Source organism: Miniopterus natalensis, chromosome 15, assembly GCF_054644295.1.
Source record: "Miniopterus natalensis isolate mMinNat1 chromosome 15, mMinNat1.hap1, whole genome shotgun sequence".
Classification (NCBI taxonomy): domain Eukaryota; kingdom Metazoa; phylum Chordata; class Mammalia; order Chiroptera; family Miniopteridae; genus Miniopterus; species Miniopterus natalensis.
In genome coordinates, this window is record NC_142095.1 from 23083949 (window position 1) to 23106368 (window position 22420).

At 41.4% G+C, this 22420-nt stretch overlaps 1 protein-coding gene and 1 long non-coding RNA gene across 3 annotated transcripts in view; one reads left to right on the forward strand and one right to left on the reverse strand.

The window, feature by feature from the left end:
• Positions 1–1979: 1979 nt before the first annotated feature.
• LOC107546070 (uncharacterized) lies at positions 1980–7624 on the forward strand. 2 transcript variants are annotated; one of them, XR_001604095.2, is made up of 4 exons: positions 1980–2187; positions 5176–5279; positions 6579–6627; positions 7460–7624. It is a non-coding gene; the product is annotated as an uncharacterized LOC107546070 (long non-coding RNA). The 2 variants fall into 2 exon arrangements; XR_001604094.2 differs by having other exon boundaries at positions 7465–7624.
• Positions 7625–14084: 6460 nt separating this feature from the next.
• The window catches only part of ACAD11 (acyl-CoA dehydrogenase family member 11), a 56100-nt gene continuing 47764 nt past the window's right edge, over positions 14085–22420 (reverse strand). The window contains exons 18-20 of the mRNA XM_016224365.2: positions 16679–16795; positions 15752–15861; positions 14085–14796 (exon numbers count right to left, since the gene is read on the reverse strand). Of these exons, the coding sequence (XP_016079851.2) occupies positions 14682–14796; positions 15752–15861; positions 16679–16795 (342 nt within the window). The 3' untranslated portion in view covers positions 14085–14681. The remainder of the gene's footprint in view (positions 14797–15751; positions 15862–16678; positions 16796–22420) is intronic.

The following is a 22420-nucleotide window of genomic DNA, read 5'->3' on the forward strand; positions in this document are numbered from 1 at the left end:
TCAGTGTGTGACCTTAAGTGGGGATCATAACACCCCGTCACAGTGGTGGTCCGTAGACTAGGGAAATAACTTTGCAAGAGAAGAGAAAGGCCCCAGGACTGTTCATGAAAGTCTCATTTATATATACAAATAAGAATTAATGCTTATGCTTATATTTTTAATGTTGAAAAGGTATATGGTTTATATAATAAGGTTAATGTGGTTACTGTGTTTCCAGTTGTTCTCCGATGGCCACAAATGTAAAATAGACCGTCTGTCTGTGTGGAACGTGTGCCTCATTTCCTGGCCCCTCCCCAGTCTGGCAATGTCTGAGTCAGAAAAGAGGAACCCCATGTCCTCAGTCTCTCTATTTCGGGGAAGAGTTTATGAAGATGTGGCTTAAAGTAGTGAAGCAGTGAGTCATTTGTCTTAAAAAACGAAGGTCATATGGAAGCAATTCTACAAATGTTTGTGCATAAATTCAGTAACTTTGCTTCAACTAGAACTTAAGCTCAAATGCCAGTCTCACACTCTAATCTTTTACAGGACTCAAAACAGCCCTCTGTATACATTCATCTGGCTTCCTGGTGTTCCAAGACAGGATGGAGCAGATTTCCTGGCTTTAAATGCAAGAGTTCACTAGAGACAATCTTGTCAGCCCTAAAATGGTCAAGATGAGTTCAGAGTATTTAGTTGAGCTTAGTTGCTGCCGAGCTGGATGAAATCACACCCTTTGAGCGACTGGGACTTTCTAAAGCAGCTGAGCCTGGTGGGAAACCCTGGGGATGTCAGACCTTCCGTTGAAAGTGCCCCGGTGTGTACCGCCAGACAGGAGAGTAAACGCTTGAAAGGGGCCAAAACGGAGAATAAGAAGAAAAAAAGCAATCTGGAGAAAACAATGAAGGAAGAAAACATTGGAAAAGAAAGCTATCATTTATACACTTAAGGGGTAAACATTACAGCCACAAAACAGGATGCCACTTAAAAAATACTTGTTTCCGAGAACTAAAACCACGTCTTACAAGTTTAAAAAAAGTAATGCAGCAGAAATAAAAAACAATGGAAGGCACTGAGAGGTGTTGAGGAAAATTTCCTGAAGCAGAATATACGATAGAGATGAAAAAAGAGGAGACAAAAGTTAAATGAGAGGCCCAGTCCTGGAGGCCCGTTATCCCAAAAGACCTAGATCCATGAAGAGAGACCGCTCCGGACTGAATGTTTTTGTGTGCCCCCCAAACTCGTAACCCCCAAGGTGATGGTATTAGGAGGTGGGGCCTCTGGAGGCGGTTGAACCCTCTTGAGTGGGATTAGTGCTCTTATAAAAGGGGCCCCAGAAGGCTCTCTCGAGCAGTTTGAGAAAAGAGTGAGAAAGCGGCTTCGGGAAACCGGAAACAGCCCTGGACAGATGCCGAATCTGCTGGTACCTAGATCTTGGACTTGAGCTTCCAGAACTTTGAAAAATAAATGTTTGTTGTTTTAAGCCACCAGTTTATGGGATTTGGTTATAGCAGCCCAAGCTGACTAAATGGGTGGAGGGCACAAAGAATTTTCAAAAACTTCCCCAGAAAGGAAGAGTATGTGCCCAGTTAGTATGTACCGAGTGCCCAGCCCCTTGGATGAAAAGAAGCCCTTGTCAATGCAGGTCATTGTGAAATTTTGCAATATGAAAACAAGTTCCTATACGCTTCCAGGAGAACGGGAGAACATTCCTTGGACAGGAAGAAGGATCAGAACAACACTGGATTTCTCAACACTAAAAATTCGGACGGAGCATGATGCCTTCAGAAGTCTAAGGGAGCATGATTTCCCAGCCCAGGATGCTAGATCCAGCCTGACTACCAACCGAACGAGGGGACAAAAATGGGCATTTCACACATGAGGTCTCAGATTTACCATGAATGTTTTGTAAGAAACTCCCAAAGGATGCTCTCCACTAGAACGGGGGAGCCGGGAGAGGAAGCTGGGATCCTCCAGACAGTGGTGAAGAGAGATTCTAAATTCAGGCAGCACCTTGCCGCTGGCTTAGAGCACAGCCAGACCAGACCAGACGAGCAGATCAGAGGCTCTGGAAACAAATTCTTCAAGAAGATGAAATTGTAGACAAGCTGTGTGTTTGAATATACTGAGAAGAAGGACATTGACGTACCTGAGAGAAGCATTCAGAAGAGCCGGACAGCAAAATAATCCTAGTACATACGACATGGTAAGGTAAGGTCTGACTGGCGCGCACAAAATTATGATGCCAGTGCGATTATGTTGGGAAAGGGAAAACGGTGTGTGAAAGAGCGCGTAACTTTGGTCGAGGGAAAAGATGAAAAACAACTGAGTTTTCTAAATTAAGAATTAAGTCAATAACGGCTATAACAACAAAAATTCACAAGAAGCAGAATAGCAAGCTATATGAATAGCGGTATTTTATTATCAAGGTCAACTTTCCCAAGTGTGGTTCTTGCATTAGGGATAAGTGGCATGTCTGCAGCTAACTCCAGCAGCAGAGAGAGTGTGGATCTAGGTAAGGGCATACAGTTGTTCATTGCATTTCCAGGATACACGCATGGGATTTGAGGCATCGGGAGTGGAAACAAGGGCCTGCCCCAGGTACGCCGTGCCCGGTGTCTCATCCGTGGCCCCGTGGCCCCGCTCCACCTCCCTGCAGAAGTCCAGCCTCTGGGGCCACAGGCCCGCGCTTGTCCCTGCCAAGCCGGGGTGCGCGCACCCTGGACTGCGCTCCGATAGTCCAGCCCAGCCTCTGTCCTCCAGCTCGGGGTGGGTGCTGTGCTTTGGCCCTGCGGCTGCTGAAGGGAGAGAATGCAAATGCCTTAGGCATTTGTTAAGCTTTGATTCTGTTTCCTTGGGTTTGGGAAGGGTTAAGCTTTCTTTCAAACTATCCAGCCTTTCTCCTGGATCCTTCCAGGGCAGTGCTGGTGCCTCCCCCTTTCTGGGATCTTCCAGGGTTTTGTGCCCTTGTCCTGTCTGGTCTTTTTACCAGATTTTCCCTTGATGGTCACCATTTTGGCTTCCATTGCACTTGCCTCATAGTTTTGCTTCACATCTGGTTTCCACCGCAGATGTCTCAGCAGAGGAATTTCCCCCTCACTCTTTGTCACCCCCTACCCCGTTAATCCGAGGGAGCGGACCGTGGTTCCCTGGGAGAGAGGGAGGAGGGGCATTAATCCCCTTGGCAGGGCAATGCTGCTGTTCCCTGCAGTTTCTGTGAAACTAGCTTCCTAGTTAATCCATCCTCATTAGATGTCTGGCTCCTTCTCTTTCGTTAATACTAACTAGCTGCCTTCTGTAACAGTTACACTCTTCATGTAACTTTTCTGAAGATACTAAATTTTTTCAGAATTAAAATGGAGATGAATCGTAGTATAGCTGCATTACTTAGAAATAGATCGCCATGCTTATTAAAAGTGTATATGTGGTTGCCTATGGGAATGGGAAATTAGCATGTTGGAAGGGTTTGTGGGGCAGAGGAGCTACTGATATTTTTATCACTGACTTTGAACGATGATTTGACCGTTGAACTCTAACATGCGCATCTTTGATTATAAGTAAAAACTATGTTTTTAAAAATCAATACATAATAAAAATCAGTAAATCCAAAACTAAAAGGCAGCTTTTGTATGTGCAAACAATGTGTAGGAAATATAATTAAAAATAGTATCCACAACAGCAGAAAAACATAAAATATTTAGGAATAACCTTAATGTAAAATGTGCAAGATTTTATAAATGCTAGCCCTCTACTGAGGGACATAAATGGAATTCTTGAATCGGGAGACGTCTTATCCTTGGGTAGGATGATTCGACATTGCAGAGGTGTCCTTGAAGTAAATTTAATGCAATCTCAATCAAAATTTCAACAAAATGATTTTATGGCTCATTTGTGAGAATACTATATAAATATGGGAAAGAACGGATAAGGAATTGCTCAACCAAATTTTAAAGTATATTAAAAAAAACTACAGAAAATTAAAACAGTGTGGTACGGGCACTAAAACAAAAGGTCAGTCGAACCAAACAGTCTGAAAAATCAGTCCAAGGATAGGATAAATAGCATATGATAAAGATGGCCTTTCCCCTAAGCAAGGGTATATATCTGGGTGAGAGAAAAAATGGATTCATCAAGCAACTGGCCAACCATTATGTAGACCCCACTGTGTATAGGAAAGGACTCATTTTCTTACATGCACATACATCCCAGCTACATCAGAGGGTTAAAGTGAAAAATACAAAATCCATTAAATAAAACCGAGTGAACCTTTGGATCTAGCCAGTTGCCACGCAAGAAACATGAGCTCGCCACACCATTTTAAATCAATTGTTTATATCCTAAATATCTCTAGAATCTGTCTCCAGTCCATCTCCACTGTTGCGTAGGCCTCTAATGTGTCTTTCTTGGATCATTGCAACAGGATCCTAACTGGTTTCCCTACTTCTAACATAGTCTGAATCCAGTCCATTCTTCATGGAGTAATATTTGTAAAACCCAGATATGATCCTTGCATTCCCATGTTTAATACCCTCTCATGACTCCCCAGTGCTCTTAGGACCAAGTCCAGTGCCTCGTCTTGGATTGTGGGGCCTTTCATGAGGCATCATTCTCAGTTTCTAGAACTTGACAACCTTCTCCCCAGAGACCTTCACACACATTGTCCTGCCCAGAACATTTTTCTTTCTTCCTCACACCTCTCATTTCCAGGTCTGGGAGCCTTCCGTGACTCTCTGATAATGTAGACTCTCAAAGAGAGCATTTTGTGTAACTGACCATCTCCCCACAGGAAGTAAGTTTAGTGAGTGCAGGGGTTACGGCTGTCATGTCCTTCTTTAGAGTCCCCCCGAATTTAGCATTATACCTAGAATGTAATGGGCACTCACTAAGTAGTTCTTGAATGAATTAGGCTATGCTTGTATAAGTCAGTTCTTAATGATTACAAAAAACAGCCCAATTCACCTGGTACAAAATGGATGGTGATAGCAAATAGCCTTTAACAATGGACATTAATAAAGCCATGGGCTGTCTGAGTCAGCGCCCTGTGGCCAGTTTCCAAAATTACAAATTCCTGCCCCAGCCCAGTCTCCTGACTTCTGAGTATCAAGGCCAGCTCCTGAGAATCTGACCCACTGAGGTTTGGGCTGGGACTGGGGTTTCCGAATGAGAAGTCCCACCTGTTATCTTGCGTCCTGCTTCTAGGTTCTTCAGCTGATGTTGCTTCAGACTCATCTCACACAGGTGTCTACAGTGGAAATGGGATCTTAACAGGGAAATTTTGAGAATATTTTCTTTCATTGTCCTGTGTAAGTACCAGTTTATTTTCTCAAGGTTGTGTGGTTGATAAAAATCTGGCCCTATCTCGTACAAGTGGGTGGGGTTTGGGGGTTGAATTCTCAGCTGTGTGAAGTCCCTCCTAAGGGCAAGGACAGCCTGGCCGGTTCCAAGTGCGCCCCCCACGAGGCGCTCATCTGGACGGGCTGGCTGGCCCAGGAGCGCAGGCATCCTCCATCTCAACGCCAAAGTTAACCTTTCAGTTCCAGTTGGTCTAGAGTTGTGTGGCTTCAACTAGATATAAATTAGAAATCCTTTAAAGACTCACGAGGCAGCAGAGCTAACACTGAGTAGGAAGGAAATATATCGGGTCCTTCAGCACTCACGCTGCACTCTGGCCAAACCTTAACGCTTCTGTGAGTGGCTGTTGCTGTGTCTTTTCTTCTGGATGGTTTTTGTCTCGAACTTTGCCAGCAAAAGAAAGGCTAAAAATAGAGAAAATCATTAACTTAGTGTGTGAGGATCACAATACATTGTGGGTTTGCGTGTCCAATTATTTGCTTGCTCCGTTCAGCTGTCTTGAAGGGTTGGAAAGAGACTTCTTACCGACAGTTTCTGCAGGATTTAGAATTTAAAACAAACTTCAAGCAAAGGAGGAGGGTGGACTTCCAGGTTCACTAGGTCTGTTGGCTGAAGAGCGGCCCCCAGGGTCACCTGTGAGCAGGCAGGGGCAGGGAGCTCGCTTGCTCCTCGGCTCCAGGGAAGGGGCGCTCCCTCCAGGTGCGGAACAGGGCCGCCTGCAGGGCCACCCCTCTGGAGGAGGATCCCCGCTTGGCCCCTGACAGTGGGAAGTTCATTTCGCATCCTGAGCTAGGAGTTCAGATGGACTAACCGGAATGAATTGCAGCAAGTAAGCCATTTGGGGACCATTTCCTCTGAAGCCAAAAATCTGATTGTAAACAAATTTGCAGAGGATCAGTGGGAGGGAATAATTGATGACCACAACTTTGAATTTTATAAAAAATGTCTCCTTTTTCCATGAGAAGATCGTTATTAATTGCAACCAAGCTGAGAGGACTCTGGCCCATAAGTCAACCATGTAACCTTAAGACACTGACTATTAGAGCCAACATTTTGTTTCCAGTCGGAAACCCTAACTGCCCTGAACAAATGCCAGTTTCCCCTCAGATAATCTTCAGGGATGGTTAGCACAGGATTCTTGGTAAACTAGAAACACTTAGCAATTAATTCCTTATAATGCTGAGTTTTGTTTTGTTTTTATCTTAAATTCAGGAAATGTACTGGAGTTAACTTTTTTCTTCCTTCCCCAGACAAAAGTATGAGAGAGATAAATCACCCTGCGGCAGTTTGTTTTGGCTGGTCAGTGTCCATTCTCCACTTCTATTAATGTCCCGTCCTTTCCCCCACTGGGTGTGACTTTGGTGGGAGGGTATCCAGATGACGTGTTGAACTGTGGACGCTAAAGGGACAGAGCTGTGCTGCCCAATACAGTAGCCACTGAGTACTTGAAATATATCTGAGGAACTAAAGTTAAAATTTTAGTTAATTTATTTAAATTTAAAAACTGATGCTCAATTCAGCTTTTGAAAACTTTTAAGAACGTTTGGAACAATTTGAGTATGTTAATCAACTTTTTCAACTAAATTTTATTAACTCTCTATATAGTTAACTTTACAGTTCAAGTATTTCCATTTGAAAATTCAGTTTCCAAATTAAGATGAGTTATAAATGTAAACTATATTCTGGATTTGGAGGGAAAAGTATAAAATATCTTGATAACTTTTTATATTGATTACATGTTGAAATGATAATATTTGGATAGATTAGTTTAAGTAAAATATATTGTTAAAATTCCATATGTTTCTTTGTACTCATTTTTTTAAATATATATATTTTAAATATATTTTATTGATTTCAGAGAGAGGAAGGGAGAGAGGGAGAGAGAGATGGAAACATCAGTGATGAGTCATTGATCACCTGCCTCCTGCACACCCCCTGCTGGGGATTGAGCCCTCAACCCAGGCATGTTCCCTGACTGGGAATCGAACCTCAATCTCCTGGATTATAGGTCGATGCTCAACTGCTGAGCCACGCTAGCTGGGCTCTTTGTACTCTTTTTAACGTGACACTAGAAAATTTTAAATCACCCACGTGGCTTGCATTATATTTCTCTTCTCTCTTCCTGTTCTAGAACAGGCCGGGGTGGACCTGTAACCTGAGTTTGGCCAACCAAATGCTCTTCAGAGCCTGAGTAGACAAGCCAAGGACAGAGAACTGGTGGGCAGGTCAAGAGGAAGGTAAGCCCTGCAGGGGTCGCCCTCCCTTTGTCTAGGTGAGATCCTCCAGACCGCCTTGGCTTCCACCTCCACACCCACCTAACAGATTCCCTTTTGCTAACATTAGCCAGTCTCTTTCTGGTGTTTGCAGTCAAACATCCTAACAGACCTCATTAGGATTTGGCAGGAAGTGAGTCTCCACTCTCAACCCTCATTTCACCAGAATCCCTGGTATATTTTATTACCACTGAAGTCACAACACTGGGCCTGGGCCTGGGCCTGGGCCTGGGGCTGAGACAGGGGCAGTTGTGTCCATGTCAAGCTCCCTTGGGATTCCGATGCTCAGCCAGGGTGGAGAAGCATGCCTTTAGGTCTTCTTTAAAGCATCTATATGGTCAGTGAGTAAATGAGACTCTGCTACCATACTTCATTTTTTAAATTAAATTTATTGGGGTGACACTGGTTAGTAAGATCATATAGGTTTCAAATGTACAATTCTGTGACACATCACCTGTATATCGCATTGTGTGCCTATCACCCAAAGTTAAATCTTCCGTCACCATATATTTGATCCCCACCATACTCCTGATATAAAGGTTGAGCCAATGTCATGGGGCTCCTGCCCTCCAGCTGGAGGAGTTCCATTCATGCACTCAACAAATATTTATTGAGGACCTAGTATGCACGTTCTAGGCATTGTCCTGGATACTAAGGCTATAGCATAGCAGTGAGCAAAACAGACAGAAACCCCTCCCTGCTAAAGCATGCTTTATAGTGGAGGAAGCGGGTTAATCAGCCAAAAAAAAGGAAAGAGAGAGAGTATGGTACATGGTGAAAGTTCTCAGAACAAAACTGGACGAGCATAAGGAATGTGTGTTTGAAACTTGGATGTGGTGACCTAGAATGTTACATTTTCAGGAAAGGAGCAAGCCTTGGGAATATGGAGTGGGCGAGAGCTTTCTAGGCAAACAGAAAAGCAAGTGCCAAGGCCTTGAAGTAGGACCGTAGGACCTGGGCCTTGAAGTTGTTATGAAGTCCCCTAGTTAGGCCACCTCTGACTTGTGAGGCTGAAGGCTGCTTGAGGCTTTTGGATGCTGGAAGCGGCCACTGAGGAGCAGTGGGCAGGACCAGGCCATCCTGAGGGCCGAGGGGTGGAGGGTGCTGGGCTCAGAGCGGTGTGTGGACTTGGTGAGGCTGTTGCCTGAACGACAGCCTCTTCCGTGTATAACTTGGTGTGCCATTTTAAAACATTTGACAGAATTCATTCTTCTCAATTTAAGGGATCTCTAGAGGGTTTGGAGGTGGAGTTGAGTAGCTTCTAGACCAGATAACACCTGTGGCCAAAGAGCTGCCCTATTATACCCAAAATACTTATTGCTAATGAGGGAATTTCAGCCTCTTGCTGGAGACACTGTGCATGTTTTCAACCAGCTTAGCAAGAGATGGGACTTCTGTCCCGAGTTAGGAATACCCACCTGATTTCCAGGGAACCTCTAATCCTGGCCTGCATGTGAAGATGTGGACTTGAGGCCCGCTTCTGTCTGTCTGTCCAGATGGACTGGGCATATGTGCCTACAGACAGATAGTCTGTTAACAGTTGGGTTTTGATTTGATTACTTGATTGCATTAAAAAAAAAAAAAAGTAAAACGAGGATCGGTGGAGAGCTTTTCCATCTACACAGTGAGGAAAGTTTTGAATCAATAGTCTCGGCATGCTGAGATAACAGAAAATCCAGGAAGGCTCTTCATGCACATTCTTTTCCCTTAAGAGTGCCCTATTTTAACAATAAATATTGTTTCTAATTTTTAAAAATCTAGGGTATTGGAGGAACAGCAGAAGGCCCATGTGGCGGTGTGAAGTAAGGAAGAAACAAAAACAGTAGAAATCGAAGTCAAAGAGGTAAGCGCAGTGGGGAGAGGAGGCGTCTGCAGTCTCCACTTTCACCTATTTAAAAAGTGAACTACGCCTCTTCACCAGGGTGGTGTTAGACATCAACCCAGCAGGCGCAGGAGTGCTGGTAAAATGCCCCTGGAGGCCCTGACCACATGCCCAGTCTCCATTTGAGCAATACTTACTTTGGGTGTCCTGAGGGAGACACCACGCCAAGATAATCACCCTTTGTTTGTTTACATATTTTTGGGTAAAGATAAGGCAGTGAAAAGCCCTTGTTTCACAGGACTTATACCAACCGCATTCTTACACTGGAATGTTCGTGGATTCTCACGATAAACACGTAATCGCCACAATCAGAAAGAGATACTGAAAAAGAAATAAAAACATTGTGGCAGGATCATAAACCCTAAATGTTTTTTGGCTGCCTTGAATTAAGTGAGGACACTTCCCAGAATCCTGTTTACGTGGGAAATTGGAAAATTCTGGCCACCACCAAGAATGGTTTTGTTTTTCTTAGGTATCCTGACTTCCCTCTGTACCTAAAGCTTATCACCGCACCAGGAAATTTTTAAAAAGTAGATGTGCATTTCCCTGGATTGTTAAATACTTATTAAAGATCTTGTTTCATCAACTGATTTGCCCAAGCTGTTGTGCAACCCCTACCGCTGAGCACCAGTGTCCTGTCTCAGCCCCAGTTTTTCTCCATTCTGGGTCTGCTGTCCAACCTCTGTGTTCAGGGGCTGGGGCTCAGGCTTTCTTCTCTGTTCTCTTAGTAGTAGACCTGTAAATAAATGCTTTGTCAAACTCTCATGGATTGCAAATCATGGATCAAGAAAGCATCCATGCTCATTCATTCATTTTTTTTTTTTAATAATTTTTTATTTTTCAATTATAGTTGACATTCAGTATTACATTAGTGTCAGGTGTACAATCCAGTGATTAGACATTATATAACTAAGTGATCATCCCTGATAAGTCTAGTACCCATCTGACACATACATGGTTATTACAGTATTATTGACAATATTCCATATGCTATACTTTACATCCCCATGACTATCCTGTAACTACCAATTATCTGTTGAGAAATCAGCCAACAGTCTAATGGGAGCTCCCTTGTAGGTAACTGACTTCATTTTTCTTGCTGCTTTTAAGATTCTTTATCTTTAATTTTTGGCATTTTTAATTATGATGTGTCTTGGTGTGGGCCTCTTTGGGTTCATCTTGTTTGGGACTCTCTGCACTTCCAGGACTTGTATGTCTGTTTCTTTCACCAGGTTAGGGAAGTTTTCAGTCATTATTTCTTCAAATAGGTTTTCAGTTCCTTGCTCTTTCTCTTCTCCTTCTCGCATCCCCATGATGCAAATATTGGTACCCTTGATGTTGGTCCAGAGGCCCCTTAAACTGTCATCATTTTTTTAAGATTCTTTTTTCTTTTTGCTATTCTGATTGGGTGTTTCTGCTTCCTGATCTCCTAAATCACTGATTTGATTCTCTGCTTCATCTACTCTACTGTTGATTCCCTGTAATGTATCCTTCATTCAGTTATTGTATTCTTTTTTTGTTTTGTTTTGTTTTCTATCTCCATTTTTATGTTTCCTATTTCTTTGTTGAAGTTCTGAGTTCTTCCATCTTTCCCCTAAGTTCATCGAGCATTCTTATAACTAGTGTTCTGAACTCTGCATCTAGTAGATTGCATGTCTCCATTTTGTTTAGTTCTTCTTCTGGAATTTTGTTCTGCTCTTTCATTTGGGACATGTTTCTTTCACTCTTCATTATGGCTGCCTCCCTGTGTTTGTTTCTATGTATTAGGTAGAGACGCAACACCTCCCAGTCTTGGTAGAGTGGCCTTATGTAATAGGTATCCTGTAGGGCCCATTGGCACAGCATCCCCGGTCACTCAAGCTCTGCTCTCCAGGTGCGCTCCCCCAACCCCTTGTGGGCTGTGTGCAACCTCCTGTTGTAGTTGAGTTTTTTTTAATTTTTGTTTTTTTATTGATTTGAGAAAGAGAAGCATTGATTTGTTGTTCTACTTATTTATGCATTCATGGGTTGATTCTTATATTTGCCCTGACAGATCGAACCTGCAACCTCGGTGTATTAGAATGATCTCTAACCAACTGAGCTACCCAGCCAGGGCTAGTTGAGTCTTGATTGATGTTGGCATGTCAATGGGAGGGATTTACCTCCAGGCCCATTGGCTACTAGGATTGTGGAGCAGCTGCTATGCAGGAGCCAACCCTATAGAGCAGGACTCGCTTCAGCAGGTCTCTGGTGCTCAGTGATTCTTCTCCTCGAGTGTGTCTTTCCTGGAGGTGACTGGGTGGTGCTCTGGCATGGGCTGAGGCTGTCTATGGGGTGTGCTGGCTCTAGGGCCTTCTGGGAATTGCAAGCCAAGATCAGTCACTGCCTGTGCCCTGCCTGGCACCACTTGGCAGGAGCTTCAGAGTGATCTGCAGATAGCTGCGACTTGTGCTGGGCTTGGAGTTGCCCAGGAGAGGCCAAGCTGGGAACTGACGCCAGAGGCTGCTAGTGCCGGGCCTGGGGCCACTTAGCAAGAGGTATGTGGCATGCTGACACCAGATGCTGCTTGTTTGGGGTTTGTGGATTGTTGAGAGATTTTAGGAAAGTCTCCAGCATGAGCCAAGACAGGCCATTTGTATGGAAAAGCCACTGGAAATGGCTTGGTTGGGCCTGCAAGTTGCCATTCAGTAGTACCTTTGTTGAGTGCCTGCTGGAGGTCAGGTATGGTTCCAGGAATAGAGGAGACACCACTATGCAAATAAATTAAAAAAAAAAGAGCAATCTTCTGGTAACCTCAGTAGATCTCTTCTGATTGGTCTGCACCCACTTTACTTCTTGGGGGAGGGATCATCAAGTGTGAGTGAAAGAGTCAAGCTGGGCCAAGGCTGCCTGGATTGATCAAAACAGGGCATTTGTTCATAGAAGACATTTTCTTAAATACATTTCACTTTATAATATCCTTTATTTAAGACCTTTACTAATTTAAATCCCCTCAGAACCCTGTGTAAGAAGTACTTTCCTTCTGAACTTCCCAGAAACTGTTGTAGTTTAATTAAGAAAGAATGAGGAAAGTGGGTTTTGTGAGCTTTATGCAGCCTTTCTATCAAAGTACGAAACGCTGTGCTTGGACTCTGTTGCTCTTCACCCACTTCAGTTCTCTTGGACAAAATATGAGCAGGCCTGTGGCATGTACTACAATCATGGGAAGAACTCGGGTAATGTTGACCTTGGGAAAGCTGTGTGAAAAACCACAGGTTGATGAGGAAATTGGCTCTTCCATGATCAGCTGAACTTTCTATTGTGTGTTCTCAAGGGTTAAAATGTGAACCACCTCAACTACCCAGGATAAGCCCTGCATGGCTTCCATGAGTCTATATAGAGCCTCGCGCGGCTTCCATGAGCTCTGTATAGAGCCTCACGGTAACTTCCCTGCTGGGCAGTCACGAGGTCCCTGCTGCTGACTGGTGAGTTCACTCCTTCCATAATATCCAGAATAATATGGGTGTTACAGGGCAATTTCATATTTTAAAGCCATTTGGCTTCAAATCCATGGTGAACCTCGCTGACTGTCCCAGGTAGACTGCAGCATAGTGACCAACCCTTAATATTCTTCATAACATTTTATCTGAATGAATTAAAGGTAGGGAGTTAAATAGCTTGGTTTAAGATTTTATCCACTTTAGAGAAGGATACCTTGTAAAGTACTTTATTGTGGTTCACAAATATCAAGGTGCTTCCATATGGCCTCAGTGATTATCACAACAAACCCTGAGTAGGTAAGGGAAGGGTCCTGAGGTTTCAAAGTTAATTCCAGTGAGTAGAAAGACAAATGAGGTGCAGAGAGGTCATGGTTCAAAGACAAATGTAAGAAGCCCACATGACACACAAGGAACCAGAACCCAGGTCTTGTCAAATGTCTGTCCCCCCTCAAGATACTTAAATGATTGAAACAATCTCTGGACATCAATAACTTCATGTGATATTATATAAGCTTTCTAATAAAACAGTTTTATAATTTTTAGAAACACTTTAATTTGAAAATTTACCAGTTACTAACTATTCCAATGGTTTCCACACTAAAAAGGTAACAAGAAACAGGCAAAATATATTTTATTTAATTCAGTATATCCAAATTTTATCATTTCAACATTAATCAGTATTTTTAAAGTATTAATAAAATGTTTCTCTTTTTTCACACTAAGTATTCAAAATTTGGTGTGTATTTTATACTTACTCTGTTTCTTAATTCAGATGCAAAATTAACCATTCAAAATACTTGCTCGTATTTAGATATCATAAAATTTACATTACAAAAAGTGAATTCATATAGCCAAGTTATTCCAAACATACTTGAAAGTTTTCCAGTAACTAAGTTGAGAAATGATTTAAATTAAAATTTTATAAAGTAAAACATTCACTTCCTCAGTTGCACAGCCGCAGTCCAAGTGCTCAAGTGTCTCATGGGGCCACTGGCTGCCACACTGAGCAGAGCTGATTTAAATGGCCACCAGCAAGTTTGCTCTTAACAGGATGGCATTTAAAGCAGACTGTCTTTAATCTCATCTCAAAATTAAGTAACTTTCTTGTACCTTAAACATCCATATTCCAATTAACATAACTAAAATTTTTCTTAATTACATTTTCTCATAATGTGCCATATTTTATAGTAAAGTTTAAACTGCTTTCAGTTTTATGTATAAATGCTTCCTGTTGAATTATGAAGCTTGTGATGATATGAAGTCTAAAATGACCCATCAGTCATGCATCCCTCTCCAATGCAAACATGATGACAGTGTTAAACCAACCCCTAAATGAGTGTTAAAAAGGAGATCCCACCATATTTTTTACAAAGTAATGATTAATATTCCTTGAATATTTATTTAAATGGAACAATTCATGAGAATCAAAAAGTAAAGATATTTGTGTGCCTATGCTTAAGCTCTCCAGTTTACTTCACGATCTCTTTACTAGTTGAGTGTTTAAAAAGTAAAGGCAAAAGAGTTAGGTATTAGACTGAATGACAACAGTTACAGAATTTCTTATTAACTTGATTAATCCTGTGTGACCCCTGAATTATAAAACCCACTGATTAAAATAGATCCGCAAATCTTTACCAAAAGTGCATAATTAATCCTGTGCTCAAACTGCTACAGAAACAGAACAAGAGTCAAATTCTGGAGCTCAAGCAGTGTGTCTAGAGGTGAGGCGGTGTCGCCTCCTTACACCTTGGCCCTCAAGCTTCTGGCTTGGTCCCAAAGCTCCAATTTTGCGATTGCCGAGAGGTGGACTTCGTCAGGTCCATCTGCTAAGCGCAAAGCTCGGATGGAGGCATACCTGGAAAAACAAAAGGAACAGGGTGGCGGGAGTTATCAGAGAGGAATATGGTGCTTTAACATCAGTCACTCTGTTTCTAAGCCAAAACTATTAATTTTTGAAATCTGGCCAAGGCAGTGATAAAAAAAAACAGCACAGGGAAAATCCAATAAAGAAGCCTGAGGACTTCTAAAAACTTCAGAAATGCCATTTTAAATTCTCTTCTTGGGAATGGTCCAGTGCAGTGGGCTTAATCTCAGTCTTGGTTTGCTAAAGGTTACTAGAAGTTGCTAATGAAGTATAAATATATAATACTTATATACGAAAAAAATATAATACTTAATACTAAAAGTATATAATACTGTATGTTTAGTTCTTTCTTAAGGTCAAAACTTGATGGGAGAATTGGTGAGGCCATTCTCCAGTATGAGCAGGGTGGCAGTGGAGGAGAGTGTCATTCCTTCTTGACTCCCACCAACCAGAATCAACATGGGATGGTCACTGGCAGGCACTGCTGTAGATTGGGCCGAGGCCTCCCTGTGGGAGGTGGTAACCATCCTAAGTACATACCTAAGCCTGGCTCTGGGCTCCCTTCAGCTGTCTCTGCCCCCTCCTCTCCTTCCTGCTTCAGGGTGAACCCCCATGCTATTTCTTCCCACCCAGGAACCCAGTGTGAAAGTGAACACAATTAAGTGAAATGGTCATTGTAATCATAACGGCAACTATTTTTTGGTACTGAGCTCCATGTTAAAGCACCAATATTGTAGTTGAAGCTTGAACAATGTGAGGGTTGGGACGCTGACCTCCTGTGCAGCCAAAAGTCTTGTCTATAACTAGTACCTTATGTAGCCTTTAGTATACTTTAAAGTAAGTTAATATTTTTTTTTTCTTCTTAAACAGTTAGTGTCAGGGCAGCTGTAGATTTTTAACTCTAAGCCTATCAAATGCAGATGGTTATTAAGTAGCACCCACTCACATGTAAGCCAGAGGGAAATCCTGGGAAACACCTGCGCCTCCGCACACTTGGATCGCCCGGTCAATAATTTTGCAAGTGGCCCGAGGGGCAGCCACTTTAATCATCGCGATCTACAAAAGCAAGATGCAAAACAATATCCCTTTCTTTGATAGTACACCATGTGGCAGAATTTGAAATGATCTGTATTTTCCTTGTGACATGAAACAAGGGAACTTTCCCACAGGCGTTCACCACTAAAACAGGATCTTTGATAAAAGCCAACAGAGATCCGCTGTAATGCAGCTCATGGCCATATTTCAGTCAATACGACCTTCTGGAAAGAGGTATCTCTTCCAAATCACATTTTACTAATTTATTTATAACTCTCCTTGTTTCCGAAAGAATTTCAGGCAGCTGATAAATTCATCACCTTAGGGATCATAAAAAATGTTCAAGAGTCTTCACTAATCTGTTTCTCTTAGCAACTTTATTGGCTTTTAGAATTAAGCAATCACTTTCTTATTCTATATAAGCCAGAAACATTTACTATGTGGCAACACAGTGCCATGCATTCTATATCATCTTGGTCACTTGCCACCAGAACCCTAGGCCATAGGCAGAAAGGTTAGCTCCTGTGCCCCAGGCCATAAAGCCAGCAGAAAGGGACATAGTGCGTACAATTCCAAGTCCATATAAAGTCTAGGATTTCCCTACTCCCTGTTGCCACGTCTCAAGAATGCTGAAGATATTTTGCATCCTGAAAATCATTTCCTAAAGCAGCTCAGTGAAAGGAAAACTAGCAAGTGCCATACATTTATAATCCTTAAACCAAAGTCACACAGAAGCTTCCAATAGTCTGAATGCCATCCAGGCGCCGTAAGACCTGAATGCCCAGTGGAAGGGAGACTTTGGAGAAGGCTTGACAGGTGGTGGTGAAAGGGGCCTCACCTGCTTCTTAGCGCCACTGCTGCCCAGAATGTCAATGGTGTGGGCGGCTTTCAGGGTCAATAAGCGGATCTCTTCAATGGCAATACGGCTTTCAGCAATCCAGTGAGCTACAACCTCCTGCAGGGGAGCAAAGGACAGAAAAAGATGGGTAAGCCAGTGTCTTGTGTCACATGTAACAAAGCCTTGTAGTTTGGTGAAAACACTAGTCTAGTCCAAAGGCTGTCCCCAAGCCTTACTCTGTATACCATATGTATTATCTATTTCACCTTTCACGAGTTCGGTAGATTGTGTTTGAGGAACTAGTCTGTTTCATCTAAGTTGTTACATTTATGTGCTTCGGACACATGTCTGAATGTGTGGGTCCCAAGGCCCAGATCTGGAGTGAAGGAGATTCCACTTCAGCCTTAGCTCCAGGCCCATTCTCCAATGCAGCTTTTCCCAGAGAGCTCTGCATTGTGGTTTACAGAGTACCGACACAGATTGAGAAAATGGTATTGCCAGGGACTCCTACTTCCAGGAAAATGGACTAAGATGTTCTTTACCCTGTTTCTCTTGCTAAGTACAACTGAAAACCTGGGCCTTATCTATAAAATAAACTAAGAGGACTCTGAAAGGAGAGAGAAGAAGGAAGACCTGCTAGGGACTTCCAGACTAAAAGAACAACTTAGTGGTAAGTTCCCTGTGTTTTCTTTTTGCCTCATAGATCCCAAACTTAAAGGCTGAAGAAGCCAGCAACTTGGAAATGCTAATGAGCACAAAAAATTGTACAGAAAAATAGCTACAACAAAAGTCTATTCTCTTCAGCTGAAGAATTGGGTAGGGGCAGCCTAGCAAGAAAGAAAACTTACACAGAATAACCATTCTACCCAAGCCAAACGCTACAGAAAAAACTTTGGCCCTGTCCCTACTCATGCCAGCTTAGACTTCCACCCCTCATCAGTGCTCTAATGAGGTACCTCAGCACCCCTGCCAGGGTGATATGAGAATGCCAAGTAAGGAGCTGGGCCAGCAACAAGCTCCAGTCTCCCTGTGGTGTCAGTGGAGACCACTTGGGGAATCTGGACTTCTATCCTACCAGGCAGTAAAAATGCACTCTTCCCCTCAGGCATTAATGGAAACTGAATGGCATCCTGGACTTCTACCTCTGCCTGAAAGTAATGAGTTGGTGCAACCAGGCCAATATCCCCAATGAACGTAGATTCAAAAATCTTCAACAAAATATTGGCAAACTGAACTCAGCAATGTGTTAAAAAGATCATATACTATGACTACCTTGGCCGGATGGATCGGTTGGTTGGAGCATCATCCTGTACACCAAAATGTTGTGAGTTCAGTTCCTGGTCAGGGCACATACCTAGGATGCAGGTTCAAACCCCAATCAGTGTGTATACGGGAGGCAACCGATTGATGTTTCTCTCTGTGTCTCCATTCCTCTCTCTCTCAAATCAATATATCATATCCTCAAGTGAGGATAAATTTTTTTTTTTTTTTTAAAGATCATACACCATAATCAAGTGGGACTTATTCCTGGGATACAAGGTTGATTCACTATCCCAAATCAATTAATGTGATAACCACAAACAAAATGAGGGATAAAAATCGTACGGTCATATCAATAGATGCAGAAAAAGCACCTGACAAAATCCAATATCCATTTATGATAAAAACTCTCAGCAAAATGGGAATAAAGGGAAAATACCTCAACATAGTAAGGGCCATATATGGCAAACCCATAGCAGATGTTATACTCAATGGTGAAAAGCTAAAAGCTTTTTCTTTAAGATAAGAACAAGACAAGGATGTCCACTTTCACCGCTTTTATTCAGCATAGTATTGGAAGTCCTAGCCACAGCAATCAGACAAGAAAAAGAAATAAAAGGCATCTAATTTGGAAAGAATTAAAAAACTCGTTATTTGCATATGACACAACACTATATATAAAAAACCCTAAAGATTCCACCAAAAAATATATCAGAACTAATAATGAATTCAGTAAAGTAGCAGGATATAAAATTAATATTAAGAAATAGTTTGTTATTGTATAAAAATGCAACCAATCAGAAAGATAAATGAAGAAAACAATCCCATTTGCAATTGCATCAAAAGAATAAAATACCTAGAAATAAATTTAACCAAAGAGGTAAAATACCTATACTCGGAAAAGTATAAGACATTAAAGAAAGGAATCAAAGAAGACAAGTTAAATGGAAGGCTATACCATGCTCATGGATAAGAATCAATGTGGTTAAAATGTCTATACTATTCAAAGCAATCTATAGATTCAATGCAATACCTATCAAAATACCAATAGCATTTTCACAGAACTAGAACAAATAATCCTAGAATTTATAAGAATCACAAAAGGTGCCGAACAGCCAAAGAATCTTGAGAAAGAACAAAATCGGAAGTATCCTGCTACCTGATATCAAACTATACTACAAGACTATAGTAATCAAAACAGCATGATACTGGCATAAAAACAGACACATAGATCAATGCAACAGAATAGAGAGCCCAGAAATAAATCCATGCCTATATGGTCAATTAATCAACAAAGGCAAGAATATACAATGGGATAAAGACAGTCTCTTCAATAAAACGGTGTTGGGAAAACTGCACAGATAAATGCAAAACAATGAAAACAATGCAATTGGACCACTTTCTTAAGTTATATACAAAAATAAACTCAAGTGGATTAAAGACTTAACCTGAAACCCCTAGAAAAAACATGCAATAAACTCTGATATTGGTGTTAGTAATTTTTTTTTTTTGGATCTGTCCCCTGGGGCAAAAACAAAAGCAAAAAAACAAATGGGACTACATCAAACTAAAAGCTTTTGCACCACAAAGGAAACCACCAAAAAAACAAAAAAGGCAACCTACTGAATGGGAGAAGATATTTGCAAATGATACAGCCTATAAGGGGTTAATATCCAAAATATACAAAGAGCTCATACAGCTTAACATGACCAATAAACATATGAAAAGATGCCCAACATTCTAATCATCAAGGAAATGAAAATCAAAACCAAAATGAGATACTACCTCATATCTGTCAGAATGGCTATCAATAAATCAACAAGTATTGGTGAGGATGTGGGAAAAAAAGGGAGTCCTTGGGCACTGTTGGTGGGATTGTAAATTAGTGCAGCCACTATGGAAAACAATATGAAGGTTTCTCAAAATATTAAAAAGAAAATTGCCATTTGGTCCAGCAATCCCACTTTTGGGTATTTATCTGAAGAAATCCAAAACACCAATTCAAAAAAATATATGCACACTTATGTTCATTTTCTTTTATTATTTTCAGTAGCCAAGATATGAAAGCAATCTAAGTGTTCATCAGTAGATGAATGGATAAAGAAATTGTGGTACATATATGCAATGGAATACTACTCACCATAAAAAAGAATGAAATCTTGCTATTTGTGACATGGGTGGACCTAGAGGGTATTATGCTAAGTGAAATAAGTCAAACAGAGAAAGACAAATGCCATATGATTTCAATTATATGTGGGATCTAAAAAACAATATAAACAAACAAGCATAACAGGTACAGACATACAGACACAGAGAACATTTTGATGGTTGCCAGATGGGAGGGGGGCAGAGGGATGGGTGGAAAAGGTGAAGGGATTAAGAAGTACAGATTGGTTGTTACAGAATAGTCATGGGGATGTAAAGTACAGCATAGGGAACATAGTCAATAATATTGTAATAACTATGTGTGGTGTCAGATGGGTATGAGATTTATTGGGGTGATCACGTAGTAGGTTATATAATGTCTAATCACTGGGTTGTACACCTGAAACTAATATAATATTGTATGTCACCTGTAATTGAAAAATAAAAATGATTTAAAGTAAAAAAAAAACCCACATTTTGTATATATTAGGTTAAGTATATTGGGTTAAAATCAACATCTATTTCTTTATACATTTTTAAAACGTACTGACTAGAAAATTTTAAATTGCATTTGTGACTCACAATATATTTCTATTGGATGGCTCTGCCTTAGAGGTTGAACCAAGGCTCTGAATTAACAACTTCAAACGAGCTACCAGTGGTCAGTGAGTGTCCTGTTGATGCCTATAAAACTGGGGGGTCCTAACTTCATGAACAGACACCAGATGCATTTACTTTAGCTTCAGAATGAAGGAAAGTGTTTGCAGCTGGGTCTCTACAGGCCCTAGATTTGCTGGAAAGTATTAAGTGGGTAGACACTGAGTGCTCTAAGGAATTGCCAGATTAGTTACTAAGACAGAACTCTGACATAGAACTGTTAGCTTTAGCGCCTGGTACATTTAGAAGGCAGCTGGAAGGAGTCTCCAAATACAAGGAAAAGGAATGTTACTTTCATGAACTGGAAAAAAAAAAAAGGCTGGCCCGGATTTTTGTTTATGATATACTCATACATCTCTTTTACTTCTGCCAGATCATTTTCTTTGTGCCAAATGCAAGAAGTTTCCAGGGAGTCATACTGTTGAAAAGCCCAGGCTTGTTCTATTTGATACATTAATTTTAAAAAGCAGGAGGGAAATTTCCCTTTAGCACAGTATTAAAAAATCTCTCATGAAAGCGGCAGTTGAGCAGAGTGCTTTTGTGTGTTCAGAGATGCCTGTCCATCAACCCTTCTGTGCCCTCCCTTCACCCAGCTCCAGGGGTTGGATACTGTCTCTAAAGGAGAAAAGCTTAAGAAGTGATAGCTGATGCCCTGAGCAACTGTTTTGCTCCTACTCCAGCAGCAGTGTGAAGCTGTAGCCAGGGCCCTGCAAATTCACACCGTCCTACCTCCTCCCACAGTGCCCATCCAACAGCCAAACCCTTGCTCTCACCATGTACCAAGGGGTTCCCCACGAATGATTCCTACATGGGTGCCATAAAGCAGGCTGTATTTTTCTATAAGAACAATGTTATGACTAAACATAGATATGCTGAAAACATTTCACAAAAAGTAAACATAGCCTATAGAAATTGAAAGTAAAAATATACTGCAAAATTTCATAAGATGGTCACAAATGCACTTTATAAGGGGACCAATGTATTACAATACACATGTCCAGCAAACAAGTACATTTTTACCATCACAAGTTTGACCTAACACCAACATGTCAGCAATTGTAAATATTAAATATTTAATGATAATTTTCTTGTCTTAAAAGTTAGAAGGGTTCTTTGTGGGATGATTTGGATATCCCACTTCTCTTAAAAAAATTTTTCAAGGAAGTCTGAAATGATACCTTCTTCTCTCTTGATAAATGTTCTCTAATTTTTATTATGTTGCCTACATGTAATTACAGTGTTTACTGTGCTTTGTAAACAACAGACTTGACAGTATGTAATTTATAGATGAGAATTCAAAAAAATTATGGACATCCCACCAAATGTCGGTTCCATTTCTACTTGTATTTCCCCAGTGACAGGAAACTCACTTCCTCCTGAAGCAGCCCATTCCATTTTTAAATCTCTCCTTTCACTGAGTTTTAGGCTATTTCCCTCTATCTACACTTATCCTAATTCTTCCAGAAAGCCAAAAATCAAAGCAATCCCTCTTCCCATGATAGCCCTCACATGTCCACAGGGAGGACCAGTGGACCAGGTTCTCTAGAGGAGAGTCTGAGAAAGCTGAAGGACTTGCCCACGCTGCCTGCTGAGGTGTTGAAGCATTTTAGGAGTTAATCTTTCACAAAGATAAATCTCTCTCATCAGACTAATTTTAAATACAGACAGAAATACACTTTG